At 44.8% G+C, this 27918-nt stretch overlaps 2 protein-coding genes across 5 annotated transcripts; one reads left to right on the top strand and one right to left on the bottom strand.

Annotated features, from left to right (window-relative positions):
* Nucleotides 1-323: 323 nt before the first annotated feature.
* STAU1 (staufen double-stranded RNA binding protein 1) lies at nucleotides 324-27334 on the bottom strand. Of its 4 annotated transcripts, none has more exons than XM_064729728.1 (16): nucleotides 27204-27331; nucleotides 22819-22885; nucleotides 18695-18971; nucleotides 17783-17907; nucleotides 16890-17046; nucleotides 15860-15998; nucleotides 15006-15171; nucleotides 10432-10530; nucleotides 8853-9065; nucleotides 8157-8300; nucleotides 6809-6955; nucleotides 5945-6017; nucleotides 4223-4542; nucleotides 3368-3490; nucleotides 1961-2046; nucleotides 324-1307 (listed from the first exon to the last, which is right to left on the bottom strand). In XM_064729728.1, the coding sequence occupies exons 3-16, from the start codon at nucleotides 18885-18887 to the stop codon at nucleotides 1220-1222; spliced, it is 2073 nt and encodes a 690-aa protein (XP_064585798.1). In that variant the 5' UTR covers nucleotides 18888-18971; nucleotides 22819-22885; nucleotides 27204-27331; the 3' UTR covers nucleotides 324-1219. The 4 variants fall into 4 exon arrangements, with proteins under 4 accessions (XP_064585798.1, XP_064585796.1, XP_064585795.1 ...); XM_064729726.1 differs by having other exon boundaries at nucleotides 8853-9083; nucleotides 27204-27326; XM_064729725.1 differs by lacking the exon at nucleotides 22819-22885 and having other exon boundaries at nucleotides 8853-9083; nucleotides 27204-27334.
* LOC135456456 (collagen, type I, alpha 1a-like) lies at nucleotides 20498-27305 on the top strand. Its single transcript, XM_064730307.1, has 3 exons — nucleotides 20498-20515; nucleotides 21015-21796; nucleotides 26387-27305. Exons 1-3 carry the CDS (start codon nucleotides 20498-20500, stop codon nucleotides 27303-27305), a joined length of 1719 nt encoding a protein of 572 aa, XP_064586377.1.
* Nucleotides 27335-27918: the final 584 nt, after the last annotated feature.

The following is a 27918-nucleotide window of genomic DNA, read 5'->3' as shown; positions in this document are numbered from 1 at the left end:
TCCCATCCGCTGGCTGTGCCAGGTTCCTCGTTTAAGCGAACTTTTAAGTTTCACTTTAAAGTCCAGTTTGAGCTCCCATTAATACAGCTGCACTAACACTGTGGCACAAATAACAAACTGTACCCACGTTACTTTGCATTCCCTTGCTCCGCCAGGTCTGCACGCCCTGCACGGCACAGAACATAGAACATTCTCTATGCACTCAAGAACCACTGGAAGTTACTCCACAGCTCAACACACTGCCCAGACTAGAGCACAAGCATTACAAATCTATAAAAAAGCAGCCCCTGTGGTGGTGTACAGGAATAAACTAACAAAAAAAATTTAGTATTACCATTTATTGGTGACAAACACTACGTTTTACTTACATTCCATGGGGAGAAAAAATTCCAGCGTAAACAATGAACGGAAGCAGTACTGAACTCGCGCGGCTATCGTGCTGTACCTGGACCAATGCAAACCTCAGCGCGCACCGACCGTGCGCAAGAACACAACATCAAAAGCAACACAGTTATATATAAACATAGGTATTTTTTTCAGCCCTACATGGAGATGTAATTAAACAGTATAAAGCACTCAAGGAAAATCAATCTGCAGTTTTATATGCACTACATTGAGATCATATCCTGTACTGTAGTGAGCTGTGAGCCACCAACACACAGTCCCTAAAACACAGCTCAGAGATCACTGAAAGTCACGTTGCATTCGAGTTCCCCTACCCCACACTCAAGAAAACTAGAAATTAACCAAAAATGATCAAACCAAGTTTAAAATTCCTAAAGTGTTTAAATTCATTCAACCATTAGATAATTAGGGTTGGTTTGCAAAAATATGGGGCTTTTTAAAATGGTGGGACACAGCCTGTTTCCAGTGAAACGCTGCTATTCCAATAAAACCAAAATAACCACATACATGGATATGATCTTCCCAAGTTAGTTCACAGGTAACATGTCAGTCTCAGAAGACAAAGTTTCTAAACTGTGCTATGGTTCTAGATACAATTAAGAAACTTTTAAATGAAAAATGTATAGTGTCATTTCAATCAAAACAACATAATGAAACTAAAAATGTATCACTGTTTGAAGAAAAAGCAACAGTTATGATTTAGACACTACAGTAGGTTGTAGAGACTGTAGCACTCCAACAGTTAGGTTACATTAAGAGGAAGCATTTGATTTTCTCTGGTGCTTTCACGTTTGGGTTCAGTCAAGAGCCTGTTTCAGGCAGTGCTGTCCAGTGTTTGTCCCAAAGGGTTTGCGCTCGCCGGTTTGAGGAGAGGGTCACTTTCCATTTCTTGTTTCACACATCTAAAATGAGAAAACACCTGTTACTTAGGAGACAAAACGCTGTTTCCACAAATAAGATACTTTAAATTGGATACAAATAATTTGATGTGCATTTAACAATTTGTTACCATATAACTGCCCTGATTTTCAATCAATTAGCACTTTGTTAATCTCACCACTGTTAATTTGAGAGCTTATTATCTGAATGAGAGGCTCAACTTTCTCTCCTCCCAAACCCAGCCAAGAGAATAATTTGCACTTCTCCATGCTTCTGCTGAAAATGAGCTTTGAGCCCTGTATATCCCTTTACCTGTGACACACAAGATTGCAGGAGAGAGAGGAGCACTTGGAACCCCAAGCCACTGCAGAGTGACGCTCCTTACAGAGAAATGGGAAGGGGCAGCTGAGCTGAGGGAGGCCAGCGCTGTCACACAGGGCTGGGGTCACACCACAGCCAGCACACGCCACCCACTCACTCCTGCTCAGTGCTTTGCCTTTGACATGTGAAAGGGACAGGATTGACCATCCAACCTCCCTCTGGTGCTGCTGGAAGGCAAAGGGGCCTTGGCATTTCAACCCTTCTGGCAAATCAAACCCCTCACATGTTATTTGTCTAAAAACTCTCATAGGGTTAATTTGCATCAGTGCAAGGGACGTGGATGGGAACCACTCACACAGACATTGGTCCATTTCCCGTCCTTGGCATCTCTGTGGTTTGTTGGTCCAACTCAGACAGCAACTTTAAAATATTCAATGCAGCCTAAAGAGAAGAAAGAGCACTCAGCAATTCAGCCTCCAGACAGTTCAGTAACTTAGTGAAAGCACTCAACCCAAACAAATGTTCTTATTTTGGCGATATTTTTAAAGAATTTTTTTAAGTTCCATAGTTATGGTGGAAAATGCAAAGGTGTAGAATTTCATCGTGCTTCATGGAACAATTGGATGGTGCTGTGACTGGGGATTCCCACTGCACTTGTTTCAGCGCTGGGGGAAAACTAACACACCAGGACTAGAAACAGCAAGAAAAGAGACAATAAATTAGTAACAGCTCCAACTGTGCCGAGCTTAAGACAAAGGACAGAAAAATACACAAAATCAGCGTCCTTTTCCAGAAAAGAAAACAAGTTACACAAGAATCAAAACTACAAAACAGGAGGGGCCCACGTGACTGTTTAGCAGGGCCAGTGTGCCACGGCTGAAGGTCAGACACCTCCCCTGAGAACTGACTTCTTTTTCCCCACTTCGTTCAGAGCAATTGCAGGTGCAGCTTTCCAGCATACCCTGACTCTGGCACGTGCCTTAGTGACAGCCGAACCCTGAACTGAGGAGGGGGCTCACAGTGTCCATTAGGAAAGTACTGCAACAGTTTTTAGTATAAAAATCAGCAGAATCAGGTTTTCCTAAGGGTATTCAAATAGTGCAAATGACTCCTTCAGGCTGCCACACTCAGATCACCTCTGGAGACCAAAAGAACAATTCCTCTGAATGGGAGCAGACTGAGAACATCCTATCAGCTTCACCTAAAGTCTTTTAGAGCCAAAGTCCCCTGCAGGTTTCACTTTAGCAGGCTCATTCTTTCACAAAGAAATATTTCAGGCACTGGTAAAAAAAAAAAAATCTTTTTTATAAAGGGAGCTGAACAGATTTAGAGTGTCTTTTACTATCCAATGCTGAACTGCATTTCTTCCATAGGGGATTCCACTTCCACTGCAAGTCTGGGAACCTGAGCCCAAGTATCACAATTCCCAATGAAACATCAGCCCATTCTGATATAATAAGGAAATAAGCTGTTAGGTTTATACATTCCTTTCTGTGCATTTACTGTCATGGGCTCGTGCAAATACTATCAAGACAAAGCAAATGTGCTTTTTGTACACCAAAACTGTGATCAAATGTTTAGCATATTAAGCATTATTTAGATTACATTATGTTATTATTAATCATTATTTCCACAACCTGTGAAATATTAGACAAAAATTAGCCAGGGAATCGTAGAACATTTAATTGCTCCCATCAGTGATATAAAACCTTGGTTTCCCCTCAGGGAAGGCCCAAGAGCAGCATTTCAGCAATGTTCATACCATGTCATGGCAGGACTCCACATCCTTTCCAATCCCATGACTGATCAGCGGTGGCTGAGAGGAACAGTTTATAAGAGATACAAACTCATTCTTGTTATTTTTTGGAAAGTCCTTATATTCAACCTGAAGAAAAGAGAAGGATTTACTTCTTTTCAGTTAACCAAGTACTGGAAGTATATCACAACTGCTACAGATTATTTGCAAATATATGACACTGAGCCTTTCTTCTCATTGTTCTCCCAGTCAGTAGAGCCCCTCCATTTGAAGTTTAACCTCACTTACAATGTTTTTTAGTACTCAAAAGAGCTTGGCAAGGCTCCTGAATGCGAGTGGCTACTTAATAATGATTGTTACTGGACCCTTTATTCTGATCACTGCTAACTGCATTTCAAATTTCTGTATTGTTTCTTGATCCACTGAGCTCATCTGTCATATGAATACAGGAACTTAATGCAATTCCCATTAAAGGGAGCAAATGTGAGAAAATGCAGAGCTTACAGCAAATGTTAATGTATGACAGATTAGTGAAAGAATCTGATTTCACATCAGCCAAGTTCAAGTCCACAATGTCTTCCTATATTGGGACAATTTTCAGAAAATGCTGCTTTATTTTAATGCTGCCTTTTTTTTTTGTTTTTCCAAGACCTCAGAGCAGCAGTGAATTGGGGCTGAGAATGGTACAGAAATGCACACTTGAAAATTAAATTTAAAAAGATGTAAAATTTGTCACGTGTCATAGGTAAAGCGAAATGGTGACATGCATTTCAGCAGGCTCAGAACTCATCTCTCACCAACAGAACCGAAAAGCTTTTGAACAATAGCTCTGGAAGAAGTGCCGTGAAGTTGAACATCTACCTGGATTCCTTGGACGTTGGAAAGATAGTCCAGCTGCTCGGAGGGCCTGGTCAGAGGCCCGTGGGGGAAGTGTCCCGAGGAGCTGCTGCTCTTCAGGATGGTCTCGGCAGTGGGAGAGGTGCCCCCGTAGAGCAGCTCCCGCGCGATCATGGCCGTCACCGTGGCCTTGGCGGGGTTGGGAGCTGCCCGACTGAACTCTTTGGTGTGGTGTCCTTGGTTGGCTCCTACAGCCTGTGCAACCTCAGGGACCATGGGAAGAATGCCAGCAGGAAGCTGCTGATGGCTGAGATAAGGCATCCTGAACTCATCTTCTTTATTACCTGGGAGGAGAGAGGTGCACACTGAAGAGCTGCTGTTTGAGAGTCCTCCTGCAGGCACACACAGGCACCAAAAGTCACTTTGGAAAAAAATAATTCCTTTCAAATTACTTTTGACATACTAACAAACTTGGTAGGCTCAATCAGCCTTTGGAGGGTCAGAGCTTCAGCATCATCAAGACAGAGTTTTCTTACTGAATTACTGACTCAGTGCAACGGCTGCTTCTGCCAAAGGGAGCACCTTTACCTCCAGGAGGAGCATCTCCAGGTCAGTCAAGCTCACAGACACCTCAGCTGCAACCCTACTCTAAATATATCCTTTGCCTTCAGAATTTTCTATTCCATCATTTAAGCTGTAGGAGCAAATAAAGAAACCACAGAATGGCCAGAGCCACCATTAAGGATGTAAAGAGAGTGACAGTCCACAAAGTTTAAACTGTGTATGGTGAGAACAAGCAGGTAGGAAAGGTAAAATGGAATGTTAGCACAAAGAGGCAAGACTATTTACAGCAAATGTCCAGCCACAGTCAATTGACAGCAATTTGCTGACATTATGGTATAAGTTAAAGAGGGGTAAGAACAGCTTTTTAAGGGGAACTCACACAGAGTTATGGCTGAAACTTGCACAGGTGTGCTCAAGAAAGGTGGGGAAGATAGTGCCACCAAAATAAACCAAAGGAGTAATTTTTATGGCAGAACAGATGAATGAAGTTCTGCAGGACTGAGCTGTTTCAAGTCTAAGGATGAAAGCCAAAATTTGTAAATGGAAGAAAACAGGAATAGCAAAATCTGAATAGGAAGTTAGGTAGTTTACCTAAAATCTTTTGGATGCAGTGAAACAGTACCAAAGTCCATGTCAATTCCAACTTACTATAATTTAAATAGCAAAGTCATACGTAAACATGTAAAGTACCTGAAACATGCTCTCCAGAACAGCAATCTGTGGTGACAGACAAACTTTCCATAATCATTCCTCCCACCAGATGACATTCCAGAAAGCAATGTCTGTGTACAGGGAGGCCAGGTTTGAGGTGTTTTGATTCCAGCCTGCACCCTGGGTGTGACCATCACAACTATTCACTGCCTGAAACACGGGCAGGCACAGCTCCTGCTCTCAGCCATCAGAGACCAGGCACAGACTGAGGTGGTTCTGGACAAGGCCATTCCTTCCCTCTCCTACTCTGCCTGAGGCTGGCCAGTCAGTACTGGCACCCTTTCTCATCTTCATGCCAGGAACAGGGGCCTTGGGAGGAATGACCAAACCTTTCCAAGGACTCCATTTGGTTTGCAAGGCAGCAGCTGCACTGCTCTGCTCATCCCAGAGTGCTAGATGGCACTGCTGAAGGGACTGGCAACAGACCTGACACCCCCAGCTGGGCCCTGCTGCTTTCACCAGGTTACTCACTAGCTGAAGTCTCTTCAGAGCCCGGCTCAAAGAAGGTTACTTTTCTTCCATCCCCTGGTTTCTTCACTGGGGTCTTAAAAATAAAAGAAAAATAACTCAAACACACAATATCCCTTTTAAACTTTTTTTCCCCAAATTCTAAAGTTTTCAAGATGCAGGTGATCTGATCAGCCAAAATTTTACTGAAAAAGTTATTATTCTAAAACATCAATAACTACATTGCTATCAAAAAAAGAGAAGTTCAGTGATTCTTATTCACTGAAGGCCTAAAACTACCACATCTCAGAGAAGTGGTAGTTTAGGAACACAGCTACTCAGAACCAGATACCAGAATAAAGCCAGTTTAACTGCCATTAAGGGGAGCACACCAGACACCAATGAGCACATGCATGAAAAGGAGAAAAGCAACCCTGGATTTGCTGTTTGAGCTCCCTGGTAGCATCTGCTGAATCACCAGCAGAACACAGAAGGCTCCTTCCCTCAGAGAGACCTGGAACAAACTTTTCACTGCAACTGTGACAAGGCTGTGTAAAACCATTGCTAGCAGAGGACTGTAACCTACAGGTCTGCAAGCTTCTAAGACCAACACATCGATTATCACAGGTTCTGAGGCATTACATAAAGCATGAATACATTAATTTATCCGTCTTATGAGACTCTCATTTACCTGAAAACCCAAATGCTTAATGTATCCAAAACACTGGATATTTAATATTTTTTCAGAGAGCAGTGCCCTCAATACAATTGTTTTCGAGTAGGGCAGAGAGAATGAACTACCTATCCTGTTACTGCCTTGCAAAGCTGCTTCTGTTCAGCTCAGGCTTTGCTGCAGCATTAACAAGCTGCTGCTTCCTCAAGACTCACCTTCTCTTCTGTCTTTAATGCTGGTTTTGGAGGCTGAGGTTGAGGGACTTTGAAACCTAAAATTTCCAACATATTTTCCGCTGCATTGCGTTTAGCAACCTTTTTGTTCGTGCCCATTCCTTCAGCTGTGTGTACACCAACTTTCACCTGGACAGAAGAGGAAGAAAATTCAATTCTTAAGCAGTAGTATTGGGATTCCCTTATTAGTGATCTGTGTCTCCAGCATGCCATGAGTCACAAAATAGTTCAAGTGATCATTGTTCTGAGCAAGCTGTCATTTATTATCAATAATCATTGGCCTTCAAGCACAAAAAACCCAAACAGAAGTCACACAAAGAATTGTATTTCATCATCTCACCTTGGGAACCCAAGTTAGTGTTAATAAATCCTACATTACAAAATACAAGCAGCTTAGTACCTCTAAGGAGAGTATCAATACTCCTGTTAATTAAAACATTAGGCACTTACAACATAGATTACTGGTGCCCTGTGCAATTTTTTTTTTTTTATTTTCTTGAACCTTTATCTTCTGTGAATGCAGCCCATTAGATATTTTGTTAAATCATGTCATGGAAATCTGTTAAGCCTGTATATCATCCTGACAACCTGACTGCCACAAGAAAAAAAAAATGAGGCGCCAGCCACACCTCCAGCTGTGTGCCATGGTCACAGGGTCACAGCCACAGCTCCAGCTGTGTGCCACTGTCACAGCCACAGCTCCACTGTGTGCCACGGTCACAGCCACAGCTCCAGCTGTGTGCCAGGGTCACAGCCACAGCTCCAGCTGTGTGCCACTGTCACAGCCACAGCTCCAGCTGTGTGCCATGGTCACAGCCACACCTCCACTGTGTGCCAGGGTCACAGCCACAGCTCCAGCTGTGTGCCACTGTTACAGCCACAACTCCAGCTGTGTGCCACGGTCACAGGGTCACAGCCACAGCTCCAGCTGTGTGCCATGGTCACAGGGTCACAGCCACACCTCCACTGTGTGCCACTGTCACAGGGTCACAGCCACAGCTCCACTGTGTGCCACGGTCACAGCCACAGCTCCACTGTGTGCCACGGTCACAGGGTCACAGCCACACCTCCAGCTGTGTGCCATGGTCACAGGGTCACAGCCACAGCTCCAGCTGTGTGCCACTGTCACAGCCACAGCTCCACTGTGTGCCATGGTCACAGCCACACCTCCACTGTGTGCCACAGTCACAGCCACAACTCCAGCTGTGTGCCAGGGTCACAGGGTCACAGCCACAGCTCCACTGTGTGCCACTGTCACAGCCACACCTCCAGCTGTGTGCCACAGTCACAGGGTCACAGCCACAGCTCCACTGTGTGCCATCACACCCACCTGCATGACGAACTCCCTGCGCCTGGGCAGCCCACGTTCTGTGATGAGCATGTACTCGGGCTCCTTCTCCTTCTTGGCCTGCTGTATCTGGGCAAGTCTGCTAATGGGATTCATTCCTTGACCGTATTCTGGACTTGTTTGCAGCTATGTAGAACAGTGTTTAGGAAATAAGCCAAACTTTATGAATATTCGGTTTAATAGACAGAATGCAGCATGCCTCTGAATTAACTCATCTCTAGATTTTAAAAATACTGAAATAAAAGTTGCTTAATGAAACACTGTCACAGCCAAAGAGAAATACTGAATTTATTTGGCTCCACTGTCACACTTGACCACATGTAACCTACCCTGCTAATAGCTTTACAAATTCTAATCCTGCTATATTAGGAGGGACAAGCTTGCAGGAGAATTTGTACAAGCAAAACCTGAAGCTGTAAAGTCTGAGGCTTGAAAGTCAGAGCTTGATTTTTATGTGCTGCTCTTTCCTTTATAAGGTTTCTCTTTCATCCTGAATTTACTGATAACTGCTACAAAAGTGGTGTCAGAACCCCATTAGAGTGGGAGCAAAGTACCAGCTCATTTGTTGCACCAGAGGGCTGGTAAAGGCTGAGCAGCTGAAGAGTGTTTTAAACCGACTCAGAAAAGCCTCTCTGATGATTATTTGCACAGTAAAATTTCCAATCTTTTCCCCCTTACCTTCACTATTGATTTTGTTTTCTTTTTGATTCGTGGCTTCATTTTCTCAACTGTAGGAAGGGGTGGCAATTTTTTAAGTTCTTCTAGGACTGCTATTGCAGCATTTTTCTTTGAGATCTTCTTGCTCTTTCCTTCACCTTCACCCATAAATTCTCCAACTGATACCTTGGTTACAAAACTCTTCATATGGGGAGGACCACTTTCCTTGGTCACCTGTTTCAGAGGGAAAAACTGAGTGAAAGCGTGATAAACACTTATTAAAAATGGCAGGGCACATTGTTTATAGCAAACTTCTCTCAAGAACTAAGGATAAAGAGATTTCAGATTCTCATACAATCCAAAAAGTAAAACATATTCTAATAACATATTCCCACCCAACTAAGCATATATTTTTAAAAGATCAGATGCAGCAAGCAGTAAACAGTATTTACACAAGTCATTAACCCATCCTATTTAATTTACTCATTTACTGTTTCAGTATAAAAGTAGGACTGTTCTATTTCACCAGTGTGTACTTCCCCACAGTTAACAGCACCTCATTAAATATATCATGGTACAGCAATAAAACATTACAGAGAAAGCAACTCTTTAGGATCTAGCATTTTAGTCCAGATATTCTGATTTCTGAACTGTGAAGTTCTGAAGAAACTAGAAGACATCTAAGAGACAGCTGCCCACTACAGATTTAGGCTTTTAACTCCATTCAAAACACATCATACTCCAAAATATCCATAAAGTCAAGAAATAAGAATTAATTTTAAGAGCTTCCACCCACAATTGGCTTTGTGTGACAGCGTATTTTTACCAGTGATACTCAGGCTAATCTGCAATAATTGAAAGTTTCATGCAAAATTTCATAGAACAGTTTCAGAAGCAATTTAGTTACACACAATGGCATTTTCTTACTATAATAATTGAGATGGTTGGATTAAATGTTACTTTGCCAGCTCAGAAAAGCAGCATGATAAATTAATATTTTAGTGAAACAGAGATGCTCCTGTGGAAGCTCCTAATTTAAGATAACTGAAATGATCAAGAGGGGCAAAGAGGCAGCAAGCAGCCAGGCCAAAGGGAAAGGAAAGTCAGGCGCACATGAGGTCACCTCATGGCAAGAAAAGAAACCTACTTGTGAGATTCTGCACTCATGGGTAGTCCAGATCAGTGCTTAATTAAGCAAATACTTCCATATGTGTCTTTCAGAGTGAGCTCTACTCTTTTGCCTCAACTCTGCACTTCCATGTTCTAATCATTAATTCAGGGTTGGGCTTTGGTTCTTCACTGTAATAAGCTTTTCTTAAAAAGCTTGGAAAAAAGATTGCACAGACAACCACAGTGTAGCTGTTCACTCCATGTGATCGTTTCAGGGCATGAATTTGTGAACAGGTGAATTTTTCCTTTTTCTTCCCTTTACCATAAAAACTCCAAGACAATCAGGGTGACTGTCAAAGGTTAAAGTGTATTCACAACTAACAAGACATGTTAAAAGTCAGTTGTTTGGGTTATCTAGGAGAGACTCAACTTAATGCATACCCTTAATAGTCTAATAAAAACAAATCTAGAGCTTGTAAAGTAAACATACCTCAAAATTCACAGGCAAGTTCCTTTTAAGTGCAATCTCAAAAACTTGGCTTATTTCAGATTTATTGAGATTTTCATCATCTGGTTCTTTTCCGTTAACCTAAAAGAAGCATACTCTATTTAAAATAAAGATCCTATTAAATTGAATTTTATCCATTCAACCACTTTACTGAACTCTCCAAATTTTAAATACTCTAACCTTTACTGTCATGTTACATGAATGTGGAGAAAAGCAGCCCACATAGTACAGAACTGAATCTTAAAAAGCTCATTAAGTTCTATGTGCAAAAGCTTTCAAACCTTCATATTTTCATGTGCTCATTACAAGAAAGAACAAATGGAATAAGGGCCAATAGGTTTAAAAATGTGTTTATAGAAAATGAAATTGAAGTGCTAAATGCACTGATTTCCAAATGGAAGTACCTTTATGAAATACAATTTTCATATACTGATTGGACATTTGCACCAAAAGCACTAAGACAGGATCAGGTAAGAGAAAGGGCAGGAAAAATAAAGACTCTGAGAGTGGGACCAACGTGAATGAGGGATGGCTGACAAGCCCCTGGCACAGTCGTGTCTTTTCACATGCTCCCTTGTAAGTGCCTCATCTACAGCTTTGCTTTCTCATGTCAAGAGCATCCTATCAGGAACTTGCCCTAAATCAAATGCTGACCATCTCTGAGAACTCAAACCTGCTGAGACAACACTGCCAGTCAAGCTTTCCTACAGGCATGTCTACATATCTCCAGTAAAACTCTGACTGGGATTCCAAAAGTGTCTTCACTGATGCTGGCACCAATGTGAGCCAATGCATGTCAACAGCAACAGAGAAATTTTAGGTGTCCAGTAGTGATATTGGAAAGATTATGATAGAGATGAACAATATCACTGATTATATCATGCCACAATACTAGTTATGCAACCAGGTAATAAAAATGATTTAGGTATCTTATTGGAGCAGCATCAGGGGAGCTGAGCTAGAGAGCTTTCATAGATTAAAACTTGTTGGATGGCAGCAAGCATCCCCCATGTCTTCTACTAACAGGTTAGTTTAAAACACAAAGGATTTTTTTATCCCACCAGTTAAGACAGGCTTTTCCTATCTTAGATAAAAAAAGTTGACAAAATTAATCTCAAGTTTTCACTCCTCCCACTGTCCCATCAGACTTCGCACTGTTCTCCTGGGCTGCCCCTGTGGTGCTGTGGCAGGGCAGGGCAGCTCCTGGTGGGGCTGTCCCAGAGCTCTGCTCTGCTCCACACCGAGAAACCCGGTCCAGTACAGCCCCCTAAGGTCTCCAGCATCGTCTGCCAAACGCCGGCGCCAAGCTCCAAAGGATCAGCAGCACATTCCGGGAGGAGCATGTGAACTCCTAGGGCACAGCCAGAAACGGTCTGTCCCTGCCCTCGCTCACCAACACTGCCACAGCTACTTTGATTACAAGCACTTTTCTTCTCCTTGTAATTTCAGACAGATTCTAGAGTTTCAAATTCCTATGCTTTTCTTTGTGAGGATGACTATGACTTCTCTTTATTGGATTAAATTTTCCCACTTAATATCATCTCAAGAGAATATAAATAAATAGAATGGAATTATCTGCTCTATTGCAATGTATGTGCATTCCACATCTGTGTGCACAGTGCAAAATGAAGGCTCTTTTCCTCAATACCTTTATCTAAAAAGAGTGAATTATTAGCAAAATAACGCTTAACAGAATACAACTATTTTACTGATTGACTCTACTTGAGTTCTGGATCAGTTTACTTTATAAATCAAAAATAATCATACACACACTCTCTCTCCCTTTCCCTGCACACTTCAAGGCAGATGATGCATGAGCAAATGCTGAACACCAAGGAGCTGCTGCCCAGCACTGCAGTGACTAACCACAGCCATCACTCTGAGCCTGTCCTTCCACATTAAGGGTATAAAGAGCAGCTGATATTTACCAAGTGAGCTGGCAACAAACACAGAAGCAAATTTTGAGGCAAAATTAGAATTCCTGCCTAAGAATCGTGCTAGGAAGCCCAGCTCTCCATGTTTCCTAAGCTTTAAGTCAATGTTTTATCATCTGTCTTTGAACATGCCCAGTAACCCACCTGCTCCTTCAGCAGCACATCCAACCCCAGCCCCCCCTCAATGCTCCAACACTCAGCTCAGCTCTTAGGCAGGGCTTGGTCCAGCCAAGAGCCAATACTATTCCATGTTTTTTCATGCCACTTGCTCCTAGATTTGCACCTGAAAAGGTGTGGGAAATGGTCCTTCTTTCCCTTAAAGTCTAATCATTTTACTCAATGATTTCTTCTTAGACTCACAGAACCATTTAGCTTGGAAAAGATCTTTAAGATCACTGCGCCCAACTGTTATTATGCACCAAATATTTTCCAACTTAAAAAAACAAGAGTAAAATTCCATAAAAACAAAAACTTGTAAAAAATCCCCCCAAATAATAAAAACATGTACAAAATTACTCCCCCTTAAAACACATGAGTTCAAATATCAGAGTATTTTTTACATAAGAATACACTCAAATGGGATACACCAAAATAACTACATTTTAAAAAAATTACTGGCAACATCAAATGACTGTTAGGAAGTATCAGGATTTTGTCTGCTTCTGAAATCTTCATTTGCCTCTGTTGTATACAGGCATTTTTAACAGCACCTCTCATGACCTCACACTCTTGTATCCTTTCCGGCCCTTGCCTCACTGGATGCAGGAATGAACAGGATTCACTCAGCACCACAACCATCCTTATTCTACCTTCCTCTTGGCTATGGTGAAATGCTGCTACAGAAACAATTCCCTCAGACACTCCTAAAACTACAACACTTGAAAGCCTCAAATATCAATGAATTTAAGTACCAAACTTTAAATGAAAACTTGATTATCCAAGTACTTGCTATAAACCAGCACACCATGTTCCAAGTCTCACTCTCCTTTCTCTAAGCTGTATTTCCTACTGTTCTTCTACAGACAAGTCAAATTTAAATTGAAAAATAAAATTACAAATGCAGTTTTCTCAAGGTCAAGACACCATTCAGGTCCTGTTTTATTAATAAAATAATCCTCCCTTCTTGCAGTCTCTTGCCTCATTTACTTCCTCTGCCTCTGGATTTACACCCCTCACACAGAATGAGACATCCTACAACAACTGCAGTTTGTTCTCAAGACCTCACGCTATCCAACTCCACAATTCTATATACTTTCATAAAGTGACCTGTACTGAAGCATTCCTAGAAGAGTGAACAGAGAATAATTCAGTGACATGTGAGCCCTGCAGTGCTGCTCTCCCTGGGTCTGTGCTCCCTGAGGGGGAAAAGGGCCCACGAGAGCAGCTCATCTGTACAAGGGTGAGCATAAAAAGGGGATGTTCTGCACCACTGTCACAGATCAATATTCCAGAATTTGGGGTTCCCAGAACTGAAGGGGAACATCCTGCTCTGCTTTGGCCTCTCCTGCATGATGACCAGCTGGCCCCTGCCTACACTGTGCCAGCCACCAGTTCAGATTTCAGGGCAGGGCTCAGCCCAAGCCCCAGCTCCTGTTCCCAGCATCATGCTCTTTTCCCTCCATCTTTCAGTCTGCATTCCTCCAGGAGAGCTTTCTCTTACCTGAAGCACCTCCATCAGTGCCTCCCAAGCCTCTGCCCTGAACTGTCAGGTCCAGTGCTTTTGCCCAATCGCCTGGGCAATGCTCACTCCCACACACACCAAGTTTTAACTCAATGTCCCTTGGATTCATGTTTCTTCAAGCCTCTTGCCCTGCCATTCCTGGTAGTTCTCAGTGATTTTTTTTCTCAGTCTGAGACCCCTTGTTACCTTCTCCTCCAATTCTTCATTTCCCTTCTTTCTCAGCACACAGCCAGACTCCATATCCAGCAAGCTCTCACACTCCCCAGATTGCAAGTTACAGTTCTGTCCTTGCCCAAAGCAGCCAACACACACGACATGGTGCAGGCTCCCAGCCAGCCCAGCAGCAACGCAACTCCTGTGCTCACCGTGAGACCTTCTGCCTAAAGCCACTCAACAAAAAAGCACGAGAAACACAATAATGGTATTGAATGGAAAGTGCTGGGCAGCCGTAAGTATATGAAGGGATAAAAATTGACTTCTTATATTCCTATCAAATGTGTGTTTGAGTCTACTATTTCTATGCATTTCCTGCTCTTCTAGAACTTCAGTGGTTCTTTCCAAAATCATGCAGGAATTTATCATAGGAAGTAAATCCATGCCTGAGTTTTATGTTGCCCATTTATGCACTTCTTCAGAAGTTTGTGTATGATCTGTACCTGGTAAGATATTAATTCCTATCTATGCTTCCAGTGCTCATATCTGACAGAGGTCTACAGCATTGCTGTGGAAAAATATGACAGTAAAAAAATTAACATAACTTCATCGGGGAAAATGGTAGTTCCATAGAAATTTATGCTTTTACATCAAAGTGTTTCTATTGACACAAGTAAGTCACCACTGCTACACAGAATTAGATTTCCCAACTGTCTCCTCAACAAGGAAAAAAATATCCCAGTTTATTCTAGCAATTTATGCTTACAACACTTGAGATTAATTCCCACCTCTGGTTTCTCAGGCAAGGGCTCATTCTGCAGAACTTTCAGAGCTTTAGCAGCTGCATCATGCTTAGCAGCTTGTCTTGTTCTTCCCTTCCCATGAAACTGCTGCCCTCCAATTGAAAGCTCCACTTGATAAAGTAAAGGCCCAACAGGAAATGGGTAAAAGTACCTGCAAAGAGAGCGGGGAATAAGCAAATGACTTGCCCCACAAAGCAAACAGACACCTAAGTCAGATGTGGGTCAATCTCTTGGATATCAGTAACCACACCAGCCCTGAAGCACTAGTTTTAAAAAACTAAATTTTGATTTGGAGTCTAAAAGAATTTAGTGAGCTACCTTTGAAATAAATATTGACATTCCTTGCTTTACAACAAGAACACATTTCTGACCAAGTGCTACACCAAGAGAACATGACCACACTTCTACGGACTTCGCAATCTAGGAAGTTTTGAATTTTAAGTTCCTACGCCTACATAAAATTCTTTAAACTGCAACTTTAATTTAAATAGTTTCAGAAGAAGCAGCATCAATCTGTTTTCTTCACTTTTGCTTTTACACAGAAAGGAAATGCAAGAAATATTTACCTAATACTTAGCTATCTATATATTTAGCTACTTGCTCCATGAAGCTGGCTATACCTGAATACTCTCAAAAACACTTCAACTTTCAGTCCAGCTGCCTTGCCCCACCCCAAAGAAATAAAGCAGTGGAAATAAGGCAAGTTAGAGATACTGGTGGGTGGAGCTCTCCAGAGCTCCTGCCTCAGGAGGGAGCGTCCCTGGCAGGGGACACGGGCAGCCCCAGAGGCAGCAGCGAGGCCGGGGTGCTCGGGGGGCTGCACCCGAGCCAACACCTACCGTGGGGGGTAGGTGCCACCTCGCATGGTGTAGCTGTAGGTGGATCTCATCCCCGTGTAAGGGTCGATGGGTTTGTACATGGGCTTCTTCCCCAGCTTCATGCAAAGGGCATTCAACTCCACTGTGGGGGTTACACTGTCTACAGAAAAAGGAATAGAAAGGGTTGTCCACCTGTCACAAGGAACTGAGACAACTTAAACTCTTATTGCTAGCTCACAGCAGGGAAAAATGAGCTCAACTTTTGCCACATGCAGCATCTTAAATGACTGAATTCCAAACAGAACTGCTAATGAACAAAAAGAGAATAAGTCTATATGATGCACATGAAAGCGGCCTCGTAGAGTTGTGAGAAATCCTGTTACAAAAAAGTGAATTTGCTGGGAGCTTTTATTGGATGTGTTTTGGAGGGTTCTATCATTTAGCTTTTAATTTCTGAAGCTGCTAATTTACCTATGTTTACAGTATATCTAACAAAGTGCAGAAGAAGAATTTTCTGCAGTGAAGAAATTTCTCCAAATACACTTTTAAGTTACCAGACATGCTACATCCCTTCTGTGTCTCCTGCTTACTGCAAATGATCAAACATTTCTCTGTCCTCAGTGACCTAGAGGGGTTTCTATGACTCTTCATTTTCAAATTGCAACTGGCTTTGTCAAAAGGCAGGTAAATTGCTACTGAGGGCTAAAACATTTCTCTCTGATATTGTGGGCATGAAGAACTGACTCCTAGTCAATTCTGACTGGAGAAAGAACACTCAGTAAGTGTCATTTTTCTACCACAAGTCTCACTGGCTCAGAAATCAGCTGTAATCCAGTACAAGAGGTCTGGTGTAAAATAATTGCCAAAAGAAAATGACCTACGGAACAGATGCACAGACAAAATAAGTACTTGCTAGCTGACAATTGCCATTGTTAAACAGGCAGAATCACAGTTTTAATTCATCTTTATACAACTTCAATACATACCAAAAGCAGAAAGGTGTATTCTCTCTATGTATGATTATTTTAAATCAGTTTGTTGTGGCATATACCTGGATTCTTGCCTTCACTACGAGATGGACGAGCTGTAGGTTTAGGGAATTTTGTCCCTTCCAAAGCTTTGGCGGCTGCTGCATGTTGCGCTTTTTTAATACTAGTTCCTTCAGCTTCCCAATGCTGGTCCCCAAGAGTCAGCTGCACTGTAAACACCTCAAAACCACAAACAGGTATTTTGTAAAAGGCTTCTTCAGAATTTATGTAGTTTATCAGACTCTCTTATAGAAAACAATGAGTCTTTCAGTGATGCACAAGTTGAGAATACAGTAATCCATAACTCCCATGTCATCCCCAGACTTCCATCACTTTGGACATCAACAGGATTTTCCTGATTACTGAACTAAGAATTTCACAACAATTGTAGCTGGCAAGTACCCTGCATGAGATCTGACAGAATAAACACTCAAAGCAGCGTGGGGAGAGGTGACAGCCCCAGGAGAGCTGCTGTGCCCATGTCACTGAACAGCAAACTGGAAACTCACCCTTCTCTGTAACACTTAACTCCATTCTGGCTTTAATCCTCTAAAAGGTTTATTTAAGACATTTTTCATCAGTTTGAACAAAGTTAAGTTCACAATGTACCATAAAAGCTTCTACATGCCCACAGATCAATGAAACACAATTGTACAGATGTTCTGAATGTTATTCCAATACTTTTTGTAAATGTCAACTCCTTCACACCTTGAAGCTCATGAGACATTTTTTGGACCTCAACTTTTTATTTCCCAGGTACCAGCTTCACACTTCCCTACCACTGATTCTGTGGGGGGCTTCCCTTTCCTCTCCACTGCTCTGGATTATCTTGCACCAAAATCCCACACATTGCCTTCCCGCTCCTGAAGGTGAAGGAGAGGAGCAGCAGCAGTAAGAAACTGGTATGAACATTTACCTTAGAATGAGCTGGACCTTGCTCACTCAGAAGCTTATACTCGGGCTGAATCTTGTTGAAACGGGCTAATTCATTCACAAGACACATGGGGGTTTTCTCTTTGGGGTTTGCCATGTTTGAAGGAGCTGAAAGGTTACGTAATATCTGATAAATGAACTGATAACTGTGAACTTTACTACAAATTTTAATTAAAAAAAGAAATCTCAGTGGCTTAGCATCTAGTTGTCTGCAATGCTGGAATAGACAGCTTTGCTCACTGGCCAAAACTGGTAACAATCTATTGAACTTTGGGTTTTCCTAGCAATGCTCATGCCTAAAAAGCACCATCATTAAATTCACGGTTCTAACACAAGCCTGAAGCATGAAGCTAGAAGACTCCTGCAAACAGCTCACATCTCACCTAGTATGTGTCAAGGAACAAATCTTCCAAGTCTTCCTCATTATCCCTTGCTTTGAATAATTTCAAAAACTCCGTTAATTTTATTTCTTGTCTCCTATTTTTCCCCAATTAGCTATTTTTATTACCTTTTATTTGTTCTGTTGCATTTTGATAGCATAATATATTTATCATTAAACTGGTCATAAAAGAACTAAAGATAACAGAATTAAACAAACTATTTCAAACAACATTTTTTCATATTTAAAACACGCTACTGGTAGAAAAGACTGATAATAATGTTTCAAAAATTTAATACAACTTAAATATTCTTCACTATTACAAACATATCAATTAATTGCTGGAACTTTATGTAAAAGTATGCTCCTACCTGTCTCCAACAGATTTCATTCCATAGGGAACTACTGCAGTTGGACAAATATTACTTTAAATTACATGTAGGTGCAAGACATCAGGAACACATCATGCCAAACCATAAGCATTAAAAAGATATAGTTACTGACCCTCTATCTTACCTGCAGCTGCATTGGTGGATGTAACTGAAGCAGAGGGCAAAGCAGAGTTCTGGATAGGTCTGCCTGCATTTTCAGAGGGCAAAGAACTGGTAGTAGAAGGAATACTCAAAGGCTGTGAAAGAGATGGGTTTTTATTCAGTATTTGGCTCCCTGCAAGGGCAGCAGAAGGATTCTGAATCTGAACTTGAGACATGTTCACTTCCAACCAGAGCAGATTACTGTAGGCAAACAGCTTTGAACGCAGACAAACTCCAATTTTGGAAGCCAAATTGCTGACCTAAAATGTAAAGATGAAAAATAGATTATACTAAATATTTAGCATTCTCTAACAACCTACTGAAATAATTCCTCCATCAGCAAAAAGGGAAAAAGTGTTCAACCAAGCAGTCATTGTTCCCACTTTGTCCAGTTAGTCAACTCACACATCAGTTTGCACAGCACAGTTCCAGCCGTACGCCCCATCGTGTTTCACACTTCTTTCATTCACAGAAGAATAGTACAGAAGCTTTGTTTATGCTTGTTCATTACTGTCCATCTCCTTTCCCCACAACTGAATCCACTTAGGAAGCAAATCCTGTTACTTACACCCAGAGCCACTGGTTATACACGGAACAAAGAGCAACTTCCACGGACAAGTTACATTTCATGCATTCTACCACTTGAAGTTAAACTTTTTCACTTGGAGGGCAAGAAATAAATGCAGCCTTTATGAAAAAACTATCTAGAGAATACATCCTTTATTATTATATCATAGAGTTTCAAGATCATCAAGAATGCCAAGCTGCTGATGAGGGGGAAAAGCTGGAGTCCAGCAGGAAATGCTGAAGCAGCTCTGGCTGGGAAAAGCAGGTGTGTAAGAGTTCACAAACTGTATCAGCTACATGTGTCCTGAAGGCTAATTCGATTTAAGCCAGGGCCTCAGTCACAGTTCAAGCATCACTTTAGAGTCACTTGGCTCTGCAGCACTATAAGCAAGTGTAGGAAGTGCTCATGGGCACCTATGGCCATTGAAACGCCCTGGGAGCGCAGCAGTGCCCCAGCCCGTGTGCAGTGCTGTGACAGATCTTCCCTGTGCTGACAAATTAGTATTAGATTTCTCTACCACATGGACACAAAATTATCTTCATGTTCAGCCAGTGGAACCTAAATAGACACAAACAGGTCAGCTGTCCATATCCACTTACAAGCCACGTATCAATTTATTTATTAAAAATACATTTTACAGCCAAGTAAATCCATTTTACACACCAAGGCACTCAAACATGCACACACACATCAGTCACCCACAGATCTGATTAGGGCAGCAAACAAAGGTTTATTCTTTCCTAACTCCTAGGTGAAAAGGAGAAATCAGTGCCCTAGCTACCACCAGGGGGCTATTAGCAGCAACCCAACTCCACTAGTGCCCTGTGAGCTTCAAATTCTGAACCTGTGAATGGATTTCCAAATGTGAGAGGAGCAGCAATGAGTCAGAGGGAAGTTTTTAGCTAGTTACTGACAAAACAAGCCTAAAAGGAGAACCTAGATTAATACATTCATGGACAGAAAGATTTAATTATCTATTAAATAAGAGGTAAGAAAGTACTGGGAAACAACAGATACACCACCAAATCTACCATCTGGAGTATTTTTACTTCAGAAAAAACATCATAAACATGTCAGACTTATCATACTACCACCTGGATAACTTTGTTTTTACTAGAGAGCAAAAACAGTTCAGGTCTCATTAGTCCCGTAGAGACGTATGCAGATTATACTCATAACAAATCCTATATTTGACTACTGAATTTGCAGCAGTTACACATGGGGTGCATTGAAACCGTGAGAGTGGCATTAGAGAATCTCTCTAAAGGACACCTAAGAAACTGTAAGACAAAGAAGAAAAGTATTTAGAAAAAGACTCCAGGGCAATAACTTTACAATCACTATATTTCTTTCCCAAGAGGATCACTAGAATCACTGAAAATTTTCAGACATAACACAACAATAGTAATTGCCTGGCAAAGACTATACCAAAGTCTTGCAGACAAAGGAACGCAATGAAATCTTGCAATGAGAAAAGCAAACACTCACGCTCCTTTCCTGCTGAAATGCAATGTCTTTCTAAGGAACTGAAGTTACAGTTTTCAGCCACCCGTTTTAAGAGGACAACAGCAAAAGTTATTTTGATGTCAGAAACATCAGTATGTCTGAAATCATGCTGGAAAGGAAGCCTGATATTGTTTTCAGAACACTTGTACAAGCAGTTTGCTCTCACAGCAAGGCCTAGCTTTGCCATGGCGCGGTGTGAGGGAGCCGGCGAGCGCCCGGGACGGAGCAGAGCGGTGCTGAGGGCAGGGAGGAGCAGGGCAGTGCTGAGGGCAGGGAGGAGCAGAGCGGTGCTGAGGGCAGGGAGGAGCAGAGCGGTGCTGAGGGCAGGGAGGAGCAGAGCAGTGCTGAGGGCAGGGAGGAGCAGGGCAGCGCTGAGGGCAGCGAGGAGCAGAGCGGCGCTGAGGGCAGCGAGGAGCAGAGCGGCGCTGAGGGCAGGGAGGAGCAGAGCGGTGCTGAGGGCAGGGAGGAGCAGGGCAGCGCTGAGGGCAGCGAGGAGCAGAGCGGTGCTGAGGGCAGGGAGGAGCAGGGCGGTGCTGAGGGCAGGGAGGAGCAGGGCAGAGCTGAGGGCAGCGAGGAGCAGGGCAGTGCTGAGGGCAGGGAGGAGCAGGGCAGTGCTGAGGGCAGCGAGGAGCAGAGCGGTGCTGAGGGCAGGGAGGAGCAGAGCGGTGCTGAGGGCAGCGAGGAGCAGGGCGGCGCTGAGGGCAGGGAGGAGCAGGGCAGTGCTGAGGGCAGGGAGGAGCAGGGCAGAGCTGAGGGCAGCGAGGAGCAGGGCAGTGCTGAGGGCAGCGAGGAGCAGAGCGGTGCTGAGGGCAGGGAGGAGCAGAGCGGTGCTGAGGGCAGGGAGGAGCAGGGCAGCACCCGGCTCTCTGCCCGGCCCAGCAGCTGCCAGCAGCTCTCCCCAGCACGGCTCCTCTGCAGCCCTCAGCACAGAAACCGCTGGCGACTCCAGGCACACCTCACACCTGAGACGAGCACCTTCCAAAAACAGCCTGACAGAACAAACTGCAATTTGTGCTGGCATTCACAGCTACCTGCGCAGGTGACAGTGCTTTAGTTCATTTGTGGGAAGTATTTCATTCAGGTAAAAGAACTCACTGTCCATCACTGCACATTTAACTATAGGTTATTTGGGGATTCCCAAAGGGTTTACAGTGCTTTTACAAACAAATATGCTCTTTACCCTATAACAGGCTAAAATTCTAACTATCCAAGAAAAAAGCACCATAATTGAGAAAGTTGAAGCTAACAAGTCATAAAGGCTGTTTCAGTGGACAGAGGAACAACGATGCCAGAATTTCAGAGCCTTTTTCCATGTAAATCAGAGGTTAGATACTTCAAACTTTTCAAGACTTGCACCTCCTGGTGCAAGTGATCCCTACTCAATACTCAAGGCATTGCTAGAACTAAAGCCCACTCAGATATCCAAGATATCCAAATGTCTTTCTTGTTCGAAAGAACAAATGTTTTACTCACACAACCCGAGCCAGCAGCTAATTACAGAACTGCTCCTTTCCCACAGTTACTTTTCACTACCTCGTACAAGAGGTTTGCAGGGTCACCACAACAGTGCGGGTGGCCGCCCTCAAACAACTCAGCCACCTGCGGGCAATGCTGAACTTCATGGATCTCCAGGGGACAGAGGACTGCTCAGCACTTGCTTTCAGATTTTTATTTTCTTTTGGTGGATCAATGCCTAGAACATTCCCAGAAATTTTGAACACATTAAAATGCAAAGTTCAGGTGTCACTAGGGGTAACCAAAGAAATGAACGAATATGTGAGCATGGTCAGTCCACTCAGCCAAAAATAAATTAAGATCTTCATATGTAGAAGAATGTAGCATTTTTAGATTAAAGTTTTCTTGGGGACTTTTTGTGTTATAATTCACACGGGAGTTGCAAGTAGAAGACAGAGGACCAAACAAAAATCAAACACTTCCTATGGATAATCATATTTTACCACAACTTCTCATTTTTTAATATGATGCAAATAGAAAGGTAAGAAACTTTAATGTTTTAAGTAAGCTTCCAGTACCTTTAGGAGATCCAGAAAGTGAAGATTTGTGTTTAGTTCTAAATAGGATATTTATGATGGAGAATGCCTAAAAGAAAAAACAGAGTTAGCATTTTGCTTCCTAAAGGCACAAAAATATCTTGTCTGGAGAATCTCTCACCCTGCACTGAGTTTGCCTCATCTATTTGATCACGAGGACTTGTATGACCCTTCCATTACCACTGACAAACTGCTCAACTCAGCTGCTTTTCCAAGAAGTATTTCCAACCTGATCCAAGAATCTTCCTTGCTCTTTTCCCTGCCCCAAGTGATGTTTCTCACCCAAGCACTGGAATCTCACAATAGTGCTATTTGCAGAATTACAGGAGTCACTTATCAATTTTCCTTCTGTAGTGAGGTTTCCTTTCTGTAGTGAAGTTCTTCCTAAGAGCCCTAGAGATCAGCTCCCAAAATTAGACTTAGACCTTCATTCACAAAGCCAAACCAAAAGCAAGCCACAAACTGAGAAACTCTGGTAGTTACAAATCACAGAAAATGATAAAAATTCTACCTTTTGGCTACATTTCCCATCTAGAGATTTCACTCACAAATAGGCTAAAACCATTTCAGAACAAAATTATCTCAGTGCTGCATATGAAACCTGTCACTGCATGGACTGCTCTAAATGGAAATCAAAACCTATTTTATTCTGCTTACAAATATAGCGCAAAGTGTTTAATCCTTCTTTTCCATGCCTAAGCCAACTGCGTGCAGATGCCAGCAACATCATTCCCAGCAACAAAATGGGGGAGAGCCCAATCTTGATCCGGGTTAGAAGTGGACAGAGCTCCTGAATTTACTTCAGACAGGCATTTCAAACTCTTAGGCCGACTCCCAGGACTGTGAGCAGCTCTGCTGCTGGGACCAAGGAGGATGCAGAGCCTGAACCAGGCTGGCAGCACACCTGGTGTTTACCAACAGCAGAGTGAAGAGGGAACACAAGAGGATTACACTCAGCTCAACTCCTCTTCTACAGGGTTTTCTGGAGGCTAAACTAAGCATCTGAAAAACAAGGAAATGCATCATGTTTGCAGGCAGGGTCAAGACCAAGTTGCATAAAGACAAGAGAATTTTCTCCCCCAGCCATTCCTGGTAGCCCTGCCAAGAATGAACCCCTCCACCTCAGCAGAACAAGCCCAAGGGGCTGTGCAGACACTGCCCGCTGGTCACCGTGGCACAGACACCACTGACGGGCACCAGCAGAGTGGAGAAGAGTTACAACCAACAGCACTTCCTAGCACAAGCTGATGCCGCCAGGCTGCTTCAGCAAAAGCCCTCCCCATGCTGAGATGCAGCAGCAAGAACCAGCCCGAGCGAGGGCTGCACTAGTCCTGCTCTGCACTCACTCAGCTGGAGCCCTGCGCCCACTGGGGACCAGGCTCCAGGCAGAAGCAAAGGAGGAAAAGCCCAAAACACTCCCTTCAGAGAAATATAACCTACGGGAAAACTGCTAAAGGACCTGAACTTGTGTGTTCTGAAGAGGAGAGGGCTGGCTGGGGGCTGAGAACCAGCAGCTCACCTACTTGAAAGGATTCTGGAGTGGAAAAGAACAATGCGTTCTTTATGGCTAAAGTGACAGAACGACAGGCAACAGGCTTAAAACGCATCAAGAAAACCATTGCTGGCAGCCACCCTGAAGTGCCCTGCTGTGGCGGCACAGGTGTGCCCTGTCACACCTGTCACACCGTGGGGGCAGCCCGTGGGGCACAGCTGCCTCTGGGGCTGCAGTGCCAGCCCCGCTCACAGCCCCGCGCCCCCGGCCCAGGGACACCGGGCTGGCAGCGCAGCAGGCTCGGGATCCCGCCACAGGCTGCCCAGGGAGGCGCCTGCTCCCCAGCCGGGGCGGCCCCGCGGGGCTGCAGCTCCTGACAGCCTCCCTGCGGCCCTCGCTAGGAACCGGCCGCGCCCCACTCCCACCCTGGGCACACACTGCCCTCTGCTCCGCCTGCACCTGAAGCACGACAAATGCCACATACAACCATCAGCTATTCTGAGGCACCAAAAATAAATATCCACAAACTCTAGGAGATTTGTTGAGATACTGTTACCTAAAATACCTTTGAAAAACCCACATTATGGGAGCTTTGTAACATACAGCATAAAATTCTCAAGCTGCTGCAACAGTGTTTAACATCATCTATTTACAACTGCAAAGTCTCACTATAAATTGATAAACAATGACTAAATTTACAGAATTAAGGCTATCTGCACAAAATGTAAAATATTGGCTGAACAATGTTTTCTTCTTAGATAAATCTTCTGCAACATTTCAGCAAAACAGGGTCCTTCCCAAAAGTAACACTGTAGGAAAAAGATGCTGCCCTTTTTGGTAAGGGTACAAAAACTAAATGTTATGCAAAGTAGTCTGGGAGCCAAGATACGAATGATTGATAAGAGAAGAAAAGCTAAAACTTCAAAGTAACAGCTGAATGAAAAGAGGGACCTACCAAACATACACATAAACCAGACAGTTCCAAACAAAGGAAATTGATAAACCAGGAAGTGATATAATCAATAAACACCTAACTGATACTTCTAGCTCAATTAGTGTTGTGACAAAACAGTTCACGGGTTTTGGCTTTCTCCCCCCGGCAGTAGAACAGGTCACAGAACCCACAGACACTGCTGAGAGCCAGCGTGCCCGGAGCTCCTGCACTGCCCTGGGGCATCTGCAGCACCTCCAGTGAAATAACCAACCCTGGCAAGGAGCCTGGCCAAGGGAGCCAGGAAAAGGGCTTTTGGAATGTTCTTTTCTCTCCAAAATAAAGCTGCTGTTCTTCAGGAAGATCTGAAAGGCACAATGCAATTTCCAGTTTTGCTCTGACTTTGTACAGTCATATCACCTCAAATTTATTTCAACCTATGAATAATTTTGCCACAAAACACATTTTGACTAACTTTACTGATAGTGCAAAAATGATTCATGATGTTATGAAAAACTCTGAACAGAGTGGCTGCTTAAAATAACAACATAAAATGGAATTGTTTCTTGCATGCATCCTTTTAGAACAGCTTGGAAATAAGTTTGTGATACAACTTTGGAAAATAGAAAATATAGTAAAAGATTCAGCCCCTGGGCTTTTTACATTCTCATCAAGACATGACACACCTTGAGTGAATCTCTGTAAGTCAGAACACACATTTGTTGCATGTATGAAATAATCAACAGACAAAGCAGAAATCACTTTATTACAATGCAGCCATAGCTTCATAATCAGAACTCAAATTTTCATGTCCACTAGTATTAAAAAAACAAACTCAAAACATTGCCTCCACTTGGAGCAAGGGAACTGTGCAGTATACTTGCACGTTCTAGTTAGAAGAAACTAGATTTTATAAATATACCATTCCAAAAGCAGACCACAGACTTCATTCAGATATTTTAATTCACTGATATATGTGTATATATATGCATATATATACACACACCTAGCCTTCATTGACATTCCAAAGGATGCTCCTCCTAGGTTTGCCCTAAACCTGCTGGAAAAGCAACAACAACAATACCGAGCAGATGAATACATCATACAAACGGCTCTGGCGCTTCCAGGTCCAGCACGCCCGGACAGACACCCCAAGCTGCGCTGCCCGCAGCCAGCCAGCGGCAGGGGAAGCCTTACACGGGACTTGTTGCTTTACGCCGCGGGAAAAACAGGGAGAAGGGATCCTGGAGAGCGCCGGCTGCGAGCCCCGGTGGGAGCGCGGGGAAAGCCGGGCTCGCCCGTCCGGCCGTGCCCGGAGGGGCTGGCGCTGTCCCCGCGGCGGTCCCGGCCCCGGCTCGGCACTCCGGTTCCGCCGCCTCGGCCCGGGAGGATGCTGGGCTCTGGGCGCTCGGCGGGCACGGCCGCAGCGCGTCCCGGGGCCCGGCACCAGAACGGGCTCCGCTGCCCCGGCCCCTGCGCCAGGAACGGCCGCTGCCGCCCCGGAGCCGCGCCGGGGACGGCGGGCAGGGGGCAGCGAGCACCCCCCGCCCCCGGGCGCGCTGCCGCGGTTGCGGGAGGCGCGGAGCGCCGCTGTCACGGCCCGCCCGGGGCGGCGGCAGCGCCGTCAGCCTCTACACTTCCCCGCAGGTCGGGGCTGCGGGCGCCAGTGCCGGGCCCATCGCGGTCCGGTCCCCGCTCCCCGCTCTCCGCCGGGGCGGTCTCCCGGCACCGCAGGAGCGGGCACAGCCCGGCCGTGCGCGGGATGAGCCCCAGGCCGGGAAGGGGCACAGGGCGAGCCCCGGACGCGCAGGGGGTTCCGGGCCACCCCCTCCCCACGGCCCCGGCCCCGGCCCCGGCCTCGGCTCCGGCCCGGCGCGGGCCCGCCAGGCCCCGTCGCCCCCCGCCCTTGGCCCCGCCAGGCCCGGGCCGCCCGCGCCCCCTCACCTGCGCTGGGCTCGGCTCCGGGCCGGGGCGGGCGGGGGTCGCTCAGTCCATGGGCCGGGTGGGACCGGCGGGGCGGCACAGGGCAAACACCAAAGAGAATGAGCGGGGCGGTGCGGCCCGCCGGAACTGACGGCACCGCGTAGGGGGCCGGGCCTCCGCACAGCCAATCGGAAGCGAGCGAGCTCCCAGAGACCCCGCCCCTCACCGCGCTCCTGGCCAATAGACGCTCCTCCTTGCCGGGAGCACCGCCTCCTCCGCGATGACTACGAGTCCCAGCGTGCTCCGCGCGAGCTGCAGAGCGAGAAACTACAACTCCCGGCGTGCCCTGCGCGGGGCCGGGAGTCGAGCCGTGCCTCTGCATCTGCCGTCACTTCCGGCCCCGCCCCGTCCGTCCCGGCCCCATCCGTTCCGGTTCCGGCCGTCCCGGTGCCCGCACGGAGAGCGGCCGCGCTCCATCACACTGTTTTCCTCGCATCTCTGCATTCCGGGAAAAGAAACGCGAGGCGAGCGGGCGCAGCCGCTGCCGGGGCTGTCACCCAGCCCGGCCAGCGCAAGAGGGAGCGCGGATGTCACCAACGCACTCACTGATGAGCATTTAACCAAAACCTCACATTTCAAACCACGGGTGAGAAAGACCCACAAGTAATCCCAAGTAGTCCCGGTAAAGCTGCCGGAGCCCGCGGACAGACGCGGCCGAGCAGGCTCCAACCCCGGG

The sequence above is a fragment of the Zonotrichia leucophrys genome, chromosome 20 (assembly GCF_028769735.1).
Source record: "Zonotrichia leucophrys gambelii isolate GWCS_2022_RI chromosome 20, RI_Zleu_2.0, whole genome shotgun sequence".
Classification (NCBI taxonomy): Eukaryota; Metazoa; Chordata; class Aves; order Passeriformes; family Passerellidae; genus Zonotrichia; species Zonotrichia leucophrys.
The sequence above is the reverse complement of the archived record's forward strand: the minus strand, read 5'-3'. Positions and strand labels throughout refer to the sequence as shown.